General features: G+C 33.8%; 2 protein-coding genes and 1 long non-coding RNA gene across 4 annotated transcripts; all 3 read left to right on the top strand.

The window, feature by feature from the left end:
- Positions 1 to 713: 713 nt before the first annotated feature.
- Positions 714 to 8772, top strand: LOC128226703 (uncharacterized; the record flags this gene model as incomplete). Its single annotated transcript, XM_052936691.1, has 6 exons — positions 714 to 751; positions 4394 to 4513; positions 4697 to 4774; positions 4983 to 5587; positions 6621 to 6701; positions 7061 to 8772. Coding segments are annotated over 6 exons (1749 nt in total), but the record flags the coding sequence as incomplete, so codon positions are not given.
- On the top strand, positions 793 to 3073 carry LOC128230182 (uncharacterized). Of its 2 annotated transcripts, XR_008260182.1 has the most exons (4): positions 793 to 1740; positions 1998 to 2182; positions 2492 to 2556; positions 2779 to 3073. It is a non-coding gene; the product is annotated as an uncharacterized LOC128230182 (long non-coding RNA). The 2 variants fall into 2 exon arrangements; XR_008260186.1 differs by having other exon boundaries at positions 793 to 2182.
- A 5625-nt stretch (positions 8773 to 14397) lies between the features above and the next one.
- Positions 14398 to 17739, top strand: LOC128239796 (E3 ubiquitin-protein ligase TRIM71-like). Its single transcript, XM_052956234.1, has 3 exons — positions 14398 to 15307; positions 16404 to 16481; positions 16830 to 17739. Exons 1-3 carry the CDS (start codon positions 14398 to 14400, stop codon positions 17294 to 17296), a joined length of 1455 nt encoding a protein of 484 aa, XP_052812194.1. The 3' UTR covers positions 17297 to 17739.

The following is a 17739-nucleotide window of genomic DNA, read 5'->3' as shown; positions in this document are numbered from 1 at the left end:
TTTATGTTTGGGTAGCTCAGGGTGTTGGTGATGCAAATATTTTTGTCAGAATTTTTAAACAACGTTTGTGTGATACAAATGTACAAAACTGGAACGCGAGAATTGAACTTTTACTTTTTTTCATTTTTGTTTTTTGTTGTTGTTGTTTTTGTTATAATATGTTGTCTTACATTTCATTTTATGTATTGGTAAATTTGTCCTTTGATTTGTATGTATTGAAGATCGACGTTTTTGTTGATGAAATGTGTAAATATACAATGTGTAAAGAGTTCACTTTTCTAAGATTTCTATGTTGCACTTTGTTGACACTGTATGTAGTAATATAGGTATATGAACACCTTCTCCGAATATGATATCGATCTGCACCTTTAAGCATTACGATGTCTCTTATCATGTCCTTTGTTACCTGTAAAATATATCGTAAAATTTAAATAAGCCTTACGTGCTCCACTTGCTATGTCATTTGTAAATGTTAAATCGTGTATTTTGTTTTTCTCACGGGCCATGTGGCTTATTGAACATGTATTTAAATCATCTCTCCATTAAAAGAAATAAGGCATGTAACAATGTGAAGGTACTTATGAATCGGTGTAATTTACCCTTTTTACACAGGTTATATCAGTACAGTAATATATCTTGTCTATATCAGTTGAGTATAACCTTAACTACCTGCGATAATTTCTGACAATGTTTATCTCCCTGTTTGATATTGATCGTTCACTTCCTCTTTACCCTTAAACTTGGAGGAAAGGTAAGAATTCATATTTAATCAAACGTTTAATTATGTATTTATTCAAATTGTATTTTAGGGTTTCATCTTGTATATATCAGTGTTGAAAGGTGAATTGAACCATACTTTCTAGTTCTTAATTCTATATCTTGTTTCGACTAATAATAGGACATTATCTATGTCGCTATATATACTGTTCTGAAAATGATTTGATGTACTTTCGATTTTGAATTCATTCAATTTAAAATTTAAATACAGCTTTGACTAAAATATTGATTGTTCTGATATAAAACTGCAATATTAAAATATCGAAATTGTTTCTAAAGTGTGTTCGGGTTGTATCTTGTATATATCAGTGTTAAAAAGTAGACCATTATCTATGTCACTATATAATTTTCTGAAAATAAGATGATGAACTTTCGATTTAGAATTCATACACTGCAGTTTAAAAACAATCTAAACAATTCAAAGGTATAACATATAATTGCTATATTAAACTTAAAAATCAAAATTGTTTTCTTGAATGATAAATCATTTCAATATTTATCATGAATATCGTAGTTACAATTCGCGTTAATGAAAGAAAATGTGGCTGTTTTGTTCCATGTTGTCAAGAACAATATTCAGTAACTAGCGTGCGTATAAGTGAATAGCGTTGTACTTTATACATCGATCCGACCTGTCAATCAAACTAATCATTATTGACCAATGAGAAAGCTGCAAATTGTTAACCGAGTCCCGTCCGCCATCTTTACCCCCACACAGAGCAACGATAACTGTTTACAACCGGACATTTTATTGAAGTTTTAAGACTTATTTGTGAATATGGTTAAACGATACGGATGGGGAATATGTTATGCGGATGAACGGTATCCGGAGGGACTAAATGGAGGCCGATTTAAACGATTTCCGACCCATAATCCGTCATTGAGAAGTGCAAATGCTGTGTACGGCTACACGAGAAACTGAATGTTAACAGGATAAACCAGCACGAAGATGTCTGCTCGAAGGTTAGTAAATTAAAATTTGGTTTTATCGTAAAATGATCAAAATAAAATCATTTCAATTATAATTCTGAATACTGCAAATGTTTATTTTGTTTACTTTATTGTGTCCTAAATATTGACCTCCATGATCATGCTAGTTGAAACCTTAAACAGTTTCCATCATGAATGTGTCAAGTTTAAACTACTGTTTTATTGTATAATATGTTACTGACTGGCATTGTGGAGTCTTGTCACACTAATTATATCTTACTATTATGCAGATTTAAGCACTTTCATGGAGGAAATGGACCATCTAAAGAGTATCCTGACCCATTATCAGCTGATGGCTGGAGAATAACATCTTCAAAAAAACACCCCACAAAGCGATCACTTGGAAAGGAATCTTATGGCAGCATTTATACACAAAATGCAAGTGTATGCATTTAATACAAGATATCACATGCCTGTACGTTAGAGTTTTATTTATCTTTATGGAGTGCGCGAAAGACTTGAATAACATGTACCATGTAGAATAAATTGCAAAACTGAGATTGTATTATTTTGTAGACTTCTACTCATTTTTAAAATGCCACTGTTCCTTTTTCAATACAAAACAACAGCATAATAGTTGCATATATTTTAATACAAGTATTTTGTATGTTACAGAATAGAACACTCAAAAGAACTGAAGAGAACATTATTACACGGAAATTCTACAGTTTTTTTTGTGTAAATTTGCATATAAATATATCAACATTACAACAATATCTTTCAGAGAAAAGCTGGTCCAGGATCCTGCAGGCACTGTAACAGGAGTAGAAACACAGACCGAATGTCCATGTAAGTGAAACCAACACTCTAACAATGCCTGTGATCTTGTTGTCAGTTCTGTTTTACTTGGGTCTTCAGAGGTTGTGTGGTAATTTAATGGTGTGAACTCTTTCGGTAAATCAATAGGTGCTGCATTTAAAACAGAGGTATTCCCACACTCTTGAGAAATGGTAGGAGTCAGTTTTAAACATCTGGTCTTAAATGTAAAATTTATTATGCATTTATTTTCAGGGACATCACCTTTGGATATGTTTGCACTTACCGCTCAGAATGCTTCCCTAAAAGAACAGTTGTCACAAAAAGAAGTCCAAGTTGAAGAATTACAGTTTGCACTTTCATCAAAGTGTTGTGAAATTCAGATTTTAAAGCAACTGGTGGGATTATAAACAAACTTTAAATGTCGATATAGTTCTGCTGAAAGAAGCAAGAGTTAAAATTTGTTTAAATATTATACAGAAATCATATGATTTTATTTCTGCTTCTTTGATATAATTGAATAACTGTTAGTTTATTCATGTTTGGAATAAAGCATTGTAAAGTGAATTGTGTGTTTGTAGTTCATTTATTTAATTAAAATTCAAATTTGTAAACTTGGTCTGTGGATCTATCCGGCAAAGGACAGGTCTCCTTTTCCGGCTGTGCTACTATGACTTGGTTCACTGGAACTGGCTTGATCTTTGATCCCTTTGGCACATTCCATTGTTGGGGAATACTTGTGTAACTTTGTTGATCAGGAACATGGGTGAAGTTGTGCAACTTGAGTTCCTGAAGTGACTTAATTAAGCCAACCACGTGTGAACAATGACCGTTCAATCTATAAACAATGAACACAGAGATTGTTGACAGAAGTTATCAAAACAAAAGCATGATATCATGCTGTGAAATTGGCATGTGTTTATCCTACACTGACCCGTGAAGTATCATTTGACTTTCCAGATGTTAAATGTCTAAAACGAGGCAGTAACTAGAAATATGAAAACCAATAAATTAAAACATACAGTACATGCATTACAACATACAGTATATTACTTCTTTCTCTACTCGACGACTTGCAAAAATTTTTTCGCATTCCGTATCACGGCTTGAAATGTAAAAGACATGGCGATCAAAAATTGCTTATAATACACAATGTATATTTAAGAATAAAACTACTAGTATAATAAAATTAAAATTAAATACAATTGGAAATCCACATACCCTGCCTTTCATGAGCAATACGTATATCGTATGGAATCCCTCTCCACATCGACACTTAACATATGAGGCTTGTCGTTTGTTCTCATTGAAGGCCTGGGCATCTCGCGGTTGCATGGCAGATACTTTCCTCTTCCAAAACTTTTATGTCATGAATATAACCTTGTAAGAAGTAATTTAATCCCTTTTCTAACACCTTTCCCGATAATTTGGCTTGATCTGGTAAATATTTAATTGATATATTGTCCGGAATCTTCGCAAGAGAATCGGATTCTGATGCTTTCGTAGCAGCGAGAGCCGCTATTTTGAATTTACGCTTGGGGCGCGTAGTAACAATATCTAAGGGGGCGGAGCTTATCTTGGCATCTCGGATCGATGTATTCCAACGATAGTCATACCACGGTTAAGCATCTAACTTTTTCTTACCGGTTCTATATATGACATAATGTATAGATTAAAAACAAAGAAAACACTATTCGATATGATACATATCTTATTAATCTACGGCATGTGATTAGAAATGTATTACAATCAATTTTGGGGAAGGTTGTTCGATATCTTAGTTGTTACCGAGATTCTGGTGCACATTGTTATACGAATCCTGATATTATTCATCAAAACCGGTACACTGTAGGCATATCGTACTTTACAGGCGCGTAGCAAGGGATCGACGTCAGAGGGGGCGTTACCTTTTGACTTGCGTCCTTCCCTCAGAACCGCGCCGGATTCGCTCACCCCCCCCCGAATCGGCTAGTGCGCTATACAATACTATGTAGGGCTTTTAATATCATATTATCTTTTTCGGGATTTAGAATAAGTCAATTTACGTGTTAATCTTAATTCGTGCAATTTGTTATATGCGAAAAAAATACACACCATTGATGCAAGGTTTCATTCGGAGTTTAATTAGAAAATTATACAATCTATCATATAATTGTCATTCTTTTCTCGTAAGATACCAGAGCTATGGAGGTTCCAGGGAAGAAACTGCAAGCAGGGACATCTGCAGAAGACACAACGTACTGCCAGCCCTGTGAGCATGCTGAGTTCTTCTGTACCGTCTGCAAGGAGTTCTTCTGCTCTAACTGCGCAAGGGTCCATAGGAAACAGAAAATGTCAAGATTACATTTACTTATTGACAAATCAAATATGCCTACGTCTACCGGTGGCCTTGAAGTTGAATATTAATGCACAATGCCTTGTGATAACCATCCGAAAGAGTCTATCAAATATTTTTGCAGAACCCATCAGGACCTGATTTGTGGACACTGTTCAGTACAGAACCATCGATCGTGTCATGCTGATGTCATATCAGATATATCCAAGGGCTTCAAAGATGACCAAGAGTATGGGGATGTCATAAAAACAATTGCCAGGTTATTTGAAGACATTGATTTATGCGCGTCTGCTGTGGAGAAAAACGTTGACGTTGTAGCAAAGTTAGGTGAAAATGAAGTCGAAAAGCTGAGAAAATACCGAGAGGAAGTTAACAAGTATTTTGAAGAAAGAGAACAGGCACTGTTAAAGCTAATAGAGAAGACGAAAAACACGAATGAGGAACTATTAGGGTCTCTGAAACCGAAATATACAAACCTGAAGTCCAAGCTGGAAGAAATAAATGTCACACTTGAAGCACAAGGAACCAATATGATACAGTTGTTCATCGAGACCAAAAGGGCCAAGAAACTATTAGAGGGTCTGCAGAATGAGCTTGCTGACATTAACAAGAAAAACGTAATTCACCATTTCGAATTCAGAAAGGATCCAGCCACAGAGCGTCTTATTGCATCTGACACTGGCATTGGGACATTAAAAATCATTATGACTGAAAACATAACTGTATCAGGTATATATGAGTATTTATTTAATTGCACTATTGTAAACACCTTTGGTGAAACAGGACATAAGAAACAGTTTATTAAGACTTGTTCAATAATACCTTGTTTAAATACATTCATTTCTATAGATACTTTCATTGCAAGTGTCTATAGAAATCAACTAATAGTGTAGTGAATTTAATGGAATAATAGGCATGACCTAATACTATTTACTAAAGATGTGTTATAGTATTATTATAAATTTCTTAACAAAGGCGGTGAGCAAAATCAAGATAACTTCAAATAAAATTACGTTGAATGTTTTAAAATTATATAATATTATGCAAAAGTTGTTCATTATATTCATTATCTCGTTCCTATCCGATGACAATAGTTTACTTAACCTATAAACAGATTGCAAGATGATATTGACAACCTCATTTGAAAAACGTTTTCACATTCTATTACCATGTCTTTACAGCATAAACAATAACGTTCATTACGATATGTACAAAAGCCCATATCTTAAGAAACATAAAATTATCAAGTACATTTATTATGTTTTCATAGGCATATGCATAACCATATATTTTAAGGTAGCCAATGTTCAATTACATGAATTTCTAATGAGAGGAGAAAGAATATGTAAGTTTTTAAGTCAAACAATAATTACAATCAAGCTTTTTTTACTTTAAAAAAAAATTGCCGAATAGGTCAATTCAAGCTTAATTTCAATTAAGGAAATGAACACAGCTACAATCTGCAAAAACTTCATTTAAATTCGCTGATTCATTTAATATATACGTAATACACTAGCAATGCCCGTTCAAACTGTACCAAAATTGCATGGGACAGCAGGAAAAACAAACATAACTTTAGTAACAATGACTTTGTGAAAGTTTTTTTGTACATCGGCTATCTAAACAACTTTATTAATTCGTCGTGCATTTTTCGCTGAACTTTTAAACATTACTTATGGAAAACAAGAAGTACAATTCCTACAAACTGCAAACAACGCCCCTAATACCAAAAGGTTATGACAGCTCTGTTTTTTAATCACAGCAGACAGTAACCATGACATAGTAGGACAAACAGTTCAGGGAGATGGCCCAAGAGAAACCATGGCAACTTCCGAACCTACAGGTACTGATAGTCATAAACCATCTGAGTAAATGAACATCCTTGTTTTATAACCTACATATTTTTATTTTTTTGCTATGTATATTGTGTCGTATGAGATATGTTTACTTTTTTTATATTTTTGTATTACTTAGCGCTGTATTTTTTCAATGAGCATATATTAAAACAAAATTCAGTTGAAATATTTTCAAAATTGTAACGAAATATGGAAATTGTATGACATGATGTTTATTATTATGTGGCATAGTTATTAAAAGCCATAATGCTATATGCTAACGTTGAAATTTATACTTTGAAACGTTGCCCTATATTAAAGTTATTGTATCACAGATATTCAATTTACTTTAACCAATTCTTTTCAGTGGGTAACGCCACTGTAGACTTGACTGTATTACGGTTTACATCAGCATCGGACATCCCAATGAAGTCTCCAACTGATATTATGGGCTGCTACCTGTCTAACATGCTCCACCTTGCCGGGTCCAGACTGCTGATGGCTGACTTTTACAACAGCAAAGTCAAGGTGGTAGACATGCAGACCAACAGCCTGGTCTCCCAGATCAGTGTACCAGGTCAACCATGGGACATATGTCATCTTCCCGGGGACAGGGTTGCTGTTACTACGATAAATAAGAGTATTCAGATCATTGAGACTCGAGGACAACTCGCTCTTGGTGACCGTATCAAAGTGGATGATGGCTGTCGAGCTATTGCTTACCATGAAGATAGGTTGATAGTGTCCTTCTGTAATGGAAAGGTAGCGGTACTGAATATGAATGGGCATGCCATAAGACAAATATATGGGGATGACAGTGGAAATGAACTATTCAAATTGCCTCTCTACTTAACAGTGGTGTGTGAAGGTGCGACTGCTTTCATCTACGTATCAGACAAGAGCAGGAACACAATCACAAAGCTTGACATGAACTTAAACATCATCACGACGTTCCAGGACTCTGCATTGAAATGCCCAAGATGTATCACGGCTTTCGGGGACCAGCTATTAATATGTGGTTGTGAAAGTAGCACCATTTTAATTCTTGATTTGTCCACTGGTCAGATGACACAACTGATGGGGCAGAAGGAGGGGATACGAAATCCACTTTCTGTCTACTACCTTCCGCAACATAGAAAGATTCTTGTCACGGAACAGGGAAACTGTTCAGCAAAAGTTTACAATACAATGTAATAATGCTAGTCAATGGCGTGAAATGGTTCGAAACATAAGTGTTACGTGAACCACGTCAGGAAATTATTTTAATGATATTTTGTTTAATTGACCTCTTTCCGGAAACGAATTCGAGATATGAGTACGATGTGATTATTTGGAATGCTTCATTCAATTACGTGTAAATGTATTCGTTCATCAACCTTTTTCTTACCACGACTCAATTAAAGAACATGTACTCAATATTATTTGATGATTTTGCTTTATTTGCATTTAAAGTGCATACAAATTAATAAAAAGAAATTGAAATGACTTCGAAAATTAAGCATTGATATTCTGCCATGAAGAAATGTTTTTTGATGTACAATGTACGTACGTCCTTAAGCTGCCATTACCTACCTGAAATAATTTTTATCAGTATATTAGTTATTCTAAAATGTGTTTGAATCAATTGTATTGTATTTGTCAAAAATCATCCATAAACGTATCATTCGCATTGAATATATTGTTTAATACAATGTTTTCGCTGTCATTTTTGTATTTTCCTTGTCTTATTGTTCTCACATGTCATGAACGTCTCGTTTGATATTGGTTGTAAAGATCTTTAATCTGTAGGATAACACTGCAGATACTATCATATTGATTTTCTTTTTTTAGGGTTTTAACATACACGAATATCAAAATTAAAAGTTTAAATGAAACAGGAACCTGGGTCGGGTATTGTGTTATGCCATTGACCTGCTTTAATATAAACAACATAGAACTGCGATAATTTGGCACGACATTGTTTGTACTAAATCTAGTGTCTGTTTCATTTCGTGATATAAATATTCTGTTGTCAGCATAAAAATGGCGATAAGTTTAGTTTTCATTTCCTCGGCTATTCTCTTTAAATACTGGCTATAGTTCAACACTAAGAGATTTGTTGCAAAATAAAGATGATATCATTTCAGTAAACGATTATGATCGACTTAGATATTAACTGAATCTTTGTTACGTTGGTCCGATTCTATGAAACTCTGGTGAGCGATTTGTGACCGCGCTGACCGTTTTGTTTCCTAGATTTGTTATGGTATGATCGAGTTAAATGTTTTGCCCATTTGTATGAATACGTCTCTGTATAACAGAGTCGACTGTATTCATGCTCTAAATATTTGCCATACTCTACGTTTCCGAGTTACAAGCCTAAATCGATGTTTTGTCGTAGTTTGAAGGTTGATTTTCCACCAATACAAATATATGACTAAGTTAGTGACTTATTCTGCTGCAAAGCAAATATTCGCTGGGCATAATATGTCCCGTGTACATTATGGTTTATTTAAATAAAGTAATAATAGGGAAATGGAACCAAAACGTTTATTAATTATTATGGATTTAAAAACAGGGCGAAATATAAGCCATGCTGAGTCATAAAACCAACGGCAAATGTTAGAAGAAAATTCGTTTGTATTCACCAGTTCATTAAAAGGGACGCATTATTGCTTCAAATGCGCTGTACGCGCGTAACTGCCGGCGGTCGGCGTCCAGTGTTTTGTTCGATCAATTTGTTAAGAAGCCTTTGTCTAATTATTACCAAAGTTGGTCAGAATCGGCATAATATCTCGGACAAATTCGATAACTATCCGTATTGCTTTAGTCACTCGACAGTTCTATGTCGCCCATAAATTATAGGAACTGCATAAAATCGGTCTTTTTCGATCAATACATTTAGAAGCCTTTGTCCAATCATGACCAAATCTGCATAATATATCGGACAAGTTCGATAACCAGTCATATCGCATTAGTCCCACAACTGTTATATATCGCCCTTTAATTATAGATATCGCCTAAAATCGGTCTTTTCCGATCAATAACTTCAGAAGCATTTGTCTTATCATTACCAAATTTGATCAGAGTGTGTATGCAGATCACATCCTGGACAATGAGGAAAACAGCCATAATGATTGGGTATCTCAAGAGGTATCACCCTTTAATTAAAGAAATTCGGTCTTGTCTGATCATATAATTTAGAATCCTCTGTCCAATCATAACCACGTTTGGTCAGAATGTGATTTGGCGTTATATCTCGGGCAAATTCAATAACCAGCCAAATCGTTTTATCACTCGAGAGTTATGACCCTTTACTTACAAAAAAAGCTCGAAATCGTTTTTGTCCTATCAATAACCTTAGAAAACTTTGTCTAATCGTCACCAAATTCGGTCATAGTGTGTATTATTCGCTCAGGTTTGATAACCAGCCTTGTTGCGTCTGTCACTCCAGAGAAATGGCCTCCCGTGAATTGGCAAAAACTGCATAAAGAGGGTTCTCTCTGTCACTTAACTTGGTGTCAAAAAGAGGAGGGGCGTATAGTGCGATAGTTGCTGCTCAAGCTTATTATGGCAATAACTGTTGAGTTCAGTTGAGATGCATTATAGCCTTTTTTTTCTTCATATTAAAGCAGTCTTATTAGTATCAAAAAATGTATAATACAAATAGTAGTATGTAAATCTGTGAACTTTCAGGTAAAATATTGCAACATATTACATTGTAACTAATCTTCGACAGGTTCATTTCAGATAGAATAGCGCAAAATATTACATTGTAACTGCTCTTCGGCAGGTTCATTTTTGGTAGAATAGCGCAACATATTACATTGTAACTGCTCTTCGACAGGTTCATTTTCGGAAGAAAAGCGCAACATATATCACTGTAACTGCTCTTCTCCAGGTTAATTTCAGGTAGAATAGCCCTTCAATATAACACTGGAATTGCTTTTCGCCTTAACCATATTAAGTTAATCTATCATTTTGCACATTTAAAGGGTTCAATATTGAAATACTTCTATTTGAAGGACTGATATAAGATAAAGGTGCCCAATCACGTTCCGGAGGGTCAAACATTGATCAAATGATCTTTACAATAAACACAAAAATCATCACAAGTTCAAACAAGAGCTCTGTTAGTAAAAATTATTAAAACATGCGCCTCAAATGCTCAGCTTTGCCGAAAGCGTTTCGAACGCTTTCAAAAATCAAATGGGTTTAATCTTAAAACAACAGCATTTTGTTATAAGGAGTATATGCAAGTAGCTGTTTGACATCTCTAAAACTAATGTAAGAACGTTTCTATAAAATGAATGTATGATGCTACAATATTTGAAAGATGTTTTATCAAAGGCCACAGATGTCGTGAGTTTGAAGTCTGTGAGAGTCCAGTTATGAAAGTGACAAATCTTAAGGTGTTCAGTAAGTAGTGTTTGTACATAATCATAAAACTGCTTACATATATTACTCTATTATTCTTTTGAAAGAAAGGTGACTGTAACCTTCGAAAATAAAACAACACTGAATTTGAGTGATTATATTCATTTTAGTACAAGTCATTTGCAAAATAAAACAAAAAAGCAATAATGGGTAAATAATTATGCAAATACTGTTGTTGTTGTTGTTGTTATGGTTGTTGTTGTTGTTGTTGTTGTTGTTGTTGTTGTTGATGATGATGATGATGATGATGATGATGATGATGATGATGATGATGATGATGATGATAATGATGATGACGTCAACAACGACGATGATGATGATGATAATGATGATCCCACACAATAATTGTATCGTTTGAAAGGGGTTGGTTTCCTGAATAAGTTTTGAATATTTACCTTTCAACTGAGCAATATATATATATAGGATAATTATTTGTTTCAGTGTAAGATCATAATATATTTTACCGAGCGAGCACCAAAATTTGTATTTCACGAGTGGTGTAGCCATAAACATATTGCTATCTTTCACAGAAACAAATTAAATATTGATTTGATTTGATTTTATAATGTGCCTTAGATTGGAATTATTTACACGTTCCAATTAACAAGCGCACGTAACGTTATTTTGGATATGGCGTTGTTGAAAATGTGCCACATATCAAATTGATATTTTTAATGTTTGAAACAGTGAAATATCAATTTTATTCCACTGCTTAATCTCTATAAACCACAGTAAAGAAAATATTATGGAGAATATCATCATTTAAGTGTGGATTGAATAGTTTTTTAATACATTTTCTTCGCACAAAGCTTACCTTGTCACAAGCATAATGCTCACAGGTCAAGCATCCAACTCACCCGTAAGCTTCGTGCGGAATAGGCTTTATACGGTCTAACAGAGATCATGCTCTCAGTGTGGTTATAACGTTCACATTCTTCATATTTTCACAGTCGAAAGTTAGTCCGTATCGATCACTAACATTATCTAACTCTGACCTTTGCAGATAAACACTACCGAAACATCGCGATCGCGCTTATATTTCGCAAGCATTCATTTCTACAGCCACATATACAGTCATGTGCCTGCCTTTTTGTGTCAAAGGATGATATACACAAAGTAATGGAATATTCCTTTTTGGACCAAACTTCAAGCGTATGCAAAACAATATAATTTAGTTTCAAAACTTGCTTTCGATATTTCAGTATGTGTCCAATTGATATATATATATATATATATATATATATATCATCTCAATAATTATCACAAAGGGAGATAAACATTGCCAGAAATTAGGTCCGGCTTAGTAAGGTTACAATATATATATATAAGCCGGACCTAATTTCTGGCAATGTTTATCTTCCTTTGTGATAATTATTGTTTACTTCCTGTATGTAAATCTTGGAGTAAAGGTTAGAAAATATTTTTATCATTGCATTCAAATTTGACATGATATATATATATATTATATATTACATTAAAGTATAATTATGCTTCCTTAGTTTGGTTGTATAATTCACGTTAGTTTTTCAAAGGCCTGTGTATTATCTATGTAACTATACGTACTTTTCTCAAAATGATTTGATCTAGTTTCGATTTTAAATTCATTCAATAACGTTTCAAAACAGGTATATGTTTAGTGTAAATAAATGATAGAACTAACAAATGAGTACAATTCACACTGTAAGATTATAACTTTGAAAACAATAAAACTATATCATGTAATAGTTATATTATGTAATGGTAAGTAAATGTTTCTGCACATTGTTGTCTTGTACAGAATTTAATAACTAGCGTATGAATAAATGAATAATTCAAACCCCTCAATAGTAATAGCACGGTAAAGCTAAGCCTTCTTGTCACTCTACTTATAAAGGAAAATGAATAAACACTACCGAATCATTGCAATCACGCTGAACTTTAGCAAGGAAACACATGAACGCTAACATGTAAAGTCATGTGGTTGCTTTTTTGTTTTCATGGATAATAAACACAAAATAAAGAAAGATTCCTCTTTTAAGCAAAAATCTTTCAGTGTGTCCCAGTGGTGGGAATGAATAGAATTTGTTTTTTTTAACCTATTTCTGGATATATTTTATAAGTGCCTAAGCATGGATAGATGGATGATCAACCGAACCTATTACATATCATCGTTTCTATTAAAAGTGATCTACATTCAATGTAAACAAATGCAATACCCGTACAATTAAGTGGAACCTTACAAAGCTTGACCTAATTCCTGATGATATTTATCTCCTTTTGTGATATGTATTATCTACTTTCTGTTCACCCTTAAACTTGGATTAAAGGTTGAATTCATTTTGAATCATAACAATCATTTTTATATTTATTTTATTTTGTTGAAGTATGATTATGTTTGTTTGTATCATTTACATTCTACAGTTCAAAAGCTTGGATATTTAACTATCTTTCAAATTGTATACTATTTATCCTTTGCTGCAAAATGAGTTAATCTAGTTTCGATTTTTATTTCATTCTTTGACATTTAAAAACAGCATATATCCTGAAGTAAAATGAAATTTCGTTTAAGTATGATAATGTTTCCTGACTTTGTTTGTATTATTGACATTCTACAGTTTAAAGTCGTGGATATTTAACTATCTTTGTAAACTATATATATACTTTCCTGAAAATGTATTGATCTTGTTTCGATTTTGTATTAATTCTTTGACATTTAAATACGGTATATATCCTGACGTAAAATATTAAGTTTACTTATATGTTAGAACTAGCATGTGAGTACAATCATGATATATAAGATAATAATTTTGAAAATTAAAATTAATATAAACTTCATAAAAAATTAACATAAACTTCATAATTATGTAATAGTTACTGCCCTTACAACCGGAGTTATTAAACAAATCTGATGGCAGTGGGAGAAATGAATGTTTTGTTCCATGTTGTGTGGGACTGAATTCAATACAAAGCGTGCATATAAGCCAATAATTTTTAACCCCACTATTGCTACGGCACGGATAAGCTCAGCCTTCTCAATGCGTTCCTTTTTAAAAAAAGTAGTGTGTATACGAAAATAAAAATTGTACTCGTATTGATCAGAAATGTATTTCTTTTAAATTTTGGTAAAGGCCATGAGATGTTTTAGTTGTTACAATAGTACTAACGCACAATCCTAGATATATCCTGAAATGCATTTATTAAAAACAGAATACAAAATGTATATCGTACACTTTATAACATGATAAGTGTTTACAAATGCATACGATATTTTATATAATTTTACATTTTTTTTTCTTAAATACTAGGAAAATGGAGGTTCCGGGGAAGAAATTGCAAGCAGGACCATCTACAGCAGACACAACCTACTGCCAGCCCTGTGAACAAGATGATGAAATCCTCCCTGCGGAGGCATACTGTACCGTCTGCAAGGAGTTCTTCTGCTCAAAATGCGCAAGTCTCCATAGAAAACAGAAGATGTCTAGATCTCATGCCCTTCTTGACAAATCCAATATGCTTACATCTATCAGTGTAATTATAGAAGATGAATATAAATGTACAGAGCTTCGTGACATCCATCACACAGAGATCATCAAATACTTTTGCCCAACCCATCACACCCTGAATTGTGGACATTGCGTAGTGCATAATCATCGAACTTGTCATGTTGATGTCATATCAGATGTATCTAAGGCCTTCAAAGATGGTCACGAATATGGAGATATCATAAAAACCATTGCTTGCTTATTTGAAGATATTGATTCATGCGCGTCTGATGTGGAGAAAAACGTTGAAGCTGTAGCAAAACTTTGTAAAAATGAGATTAACAAGCTGAGAAGATATCGAGAGGAAGTTAACAAGTATTTTGAAGAAAGAGAACAAGCACTATTAAAGCTTATCGAAGAGACGAAAAACATGGATGAAGAATTACTGGGGTCCCTGAAACCGAAATATGATAACCTTAAGTCCAAGCTAGCAGAAATAAATGTTACACTTGAAGCCCAAGAAAATAACGTGATACAGTTGTTTATAGAGACCAAAAAAGCTAAGAAGCCTTTAGAGGGTCTGCAGAATGACCTTGCCGACATTAAAAAGAACAATGTAATTCACCACTACGAGTTCAGAAAGGATCCAGCCACAGAGCGTCTTATTGCATCTGCCACAGGGCTTGGTACTTTAGAACACATTATGACTGAACCACACAAGATCGCATCCGCATCAGGTATATCTGAATATTTATTTAATTAAACGTTTGTAAACACCTTTGATGAAACAGAACATAACAGGCAGTTTATTATGCCTAAGTACATCGTATAAATAAATTTATAAATGTCTTAATAAACTGTCTACTATATTCTGTTTCACAAAAGGTGTTTGCAATAGTTCAATTAAATGAATGAATTACTTTTATTGGACGTGTCTTCATATATATCAAATAATTGTAAAGTGATTAAAATAGAATGAAAGGTATGCCTTAAATTAATACTATTCACTATCGATGTGTTATAGAAAGTTTGTTAAAAAATGCAATGAGCAAAATCAACAAACCTTCACATACAATTACGCTGCATGTTTTATAATTAAATTGCGTAATACAAAACTATTTTCATATTATTCATAATCTCGATTCTTTCTGATAAAGACAGTAGTTTTCTGAACCAAAAAAAACAGATTGCAATTACGTTTAATACAGGATTGTCTAAGTAGAAGATAGTATCGGTAATTATATATGAAATAGTTTCATATTCTATTATCCAATCTTTACAATAAAAACATTAATGTTCATTACGAGATGTACAAAATCCCGTATTTTAAGAAACTACAAGTGCATGAACTTATCATGTATCAAGTTATCGTAGGCATATGAAAAACCATAACTTTTAAGGTAGCCACTGAATAATTTTAATGTGAAATTTTAATGAACAGTGACCCATAATATTTTGGTATCAATTGAAAAAGCTTAATGAGAGGATAAGGAATATGTAAAATTTTAACTGAAACAATAATGACAAACAATCTTTTTTGACTTGATTGCCAAATAGGTCAATTCACGCTTGATTTCAATTAATGTAATGAACACAATTACATTCTGCAAAAACTTCATTTTAATTCGCTTATTATTTTATACATAAGTAATCAACTAGCAATGCCCGTTCAAACTGTTCCAAAATTGCATGGGTCAGCAGGCCGAAAAATATATCTTAAGAACCAATGACTTGGTGAAAGCTTATTTGTCCATCGGTTATCTTAACAACTCAATCAATTCGTCAATGCTGTTTTTGCCAAACCATTAAACATTATTTATTTAATCACTGCAGACAGTAATCATGTCATAGTAGGACGTACAGTTCAGGGGGATGGCCCAAGGGAAAACATGGCGTCTTCCAATCATACAGGTACTGACAGTCATAAACCACTGAGTAACTGAACATCATTATTTAATGACATGCACATTCCTATTATGTGCTATGAATAATTTGTCTTTTGAGATATGTTTACCTCAAGTTACTCTAATATTTAGCGCGCTGTGATTTCTTCAACAGACAATTAGCACACATTAAAACAAACCTTTGTCTTAATAATTTCAGTTTCGTAGCGAAATATTAAACATGTATTACATGATGTTAATTAATATGACATTGTGATAAAACCCCGTATTGCTATATGCTAAAGTTTAAACTTGTACTTTGATAGCGTGCAAGAGTAACACAAATATTTCATTTTCTACAAATATTTCAATACAGTGATGCAGGCCATTCCGGACATGACAAGACTACGCTTTACACTAGCTGTGGGCATCCGAGTCAAATCTGCAACTGCTTACACAACCTGTTACTTAGCAAGCATGCTCCACCTGTCCGAGTCCAGAATGCTGCTAGCGGACTTATACAATAACACAGTTAAGTTGGTGGACCTCCAGACCAGCAACATTGTGTCCCAGATCAGTGTACCGGGTGTTCCATGGGGCATTTGTCATCTTCCCGGGGACAAGGTGGCTGTTACAATGCTTACTAAAGGTATTCAGTTCCTAAAGACTGAAGGACAACTCTCCCTTGGTGACCGTATCAAAGTGGATATTGACTGCCGAGGTATTGCTTTCCATGAAGATACGTTGATAGTATCCTTCAACCGAAAGGTAGCGGTGCTGGATATGAATGGACACGCTATAAAGGACCAAGAAGTATCATGTCAGTCGGGAATCAACTGTTAATCTGTGGTTATGGTAGTAGCACCATTATGAGCCTTCACATGTCCACCGGTCAGATGACACAACTGATGGGGAAGAAGGAGGGGATAAAAAACCCGCTCTTTGCCCACTACTGTCCGCAACAGAGCAAACTTCTCGTTACGGAATACTGCAACAATTCATTAAAAGTGTACACTACAATCGAATAAGCCAACCAATTGGGTGAAATGGTTAAAAACATCAACTCAACGTTCATTAATTATTCGTCGTTCAGTTGTTGCATTCTAATGAGAGTGTTATGTGAACCACATCAGGAAACGATTGAAATGATGTAATTTGTATTGAAAACCGGGTGGTTATAGTTCTTAGTGAAGAACACGTACTCGATTTGATGATTTTGCTTTAGTTGCATTCAAAATGCGTTCAAATCCAAATAATTTTTGAAATGTGATCGGAAATATAACATA

This window comes from Mya arenaria, chromosome 1 (assembly GCF_026914265.1).
Source record: "Mya arenaria isolate MELC-2E11 chromosome 1, ASM2691426v1".
NCBI classification, from domain to species: Eukaryota; Metazoa; Mollusca; class Bivalvia; order Myida; family Myidae; genus Mya; species Mya arenaria.
The sequence above is the reverse complement of the archived record's forward strand: the minus strand, read 5'-3'. Positions and strand labels throughout refer to the sequence as shown.

Bases quoted from the DNA above. Each gene is read 5' to 3' on its own strand.
- LOC128239796 (XM_052956234.1), top strand. From the start codon at position 14,398: ATGGAGGTTCCGGGGAAGAAATTGCAAGCAGGACCATCTACAGCAGAC. The intron at 15,308-16,403 runs GTATATCTGAAT...TAATCACTGCAG, and splicing joins CAAGATCGCATCCGCATCAG to ACAGTAATCATGTCATAGTA. The intron at 16,482-16,829 runs GTACTGACAGTC...ATTTCAATACAG, and splicing joins GGCGTCTTCCAATCATACAG to TGATGCAGGCCATTCCGGAC.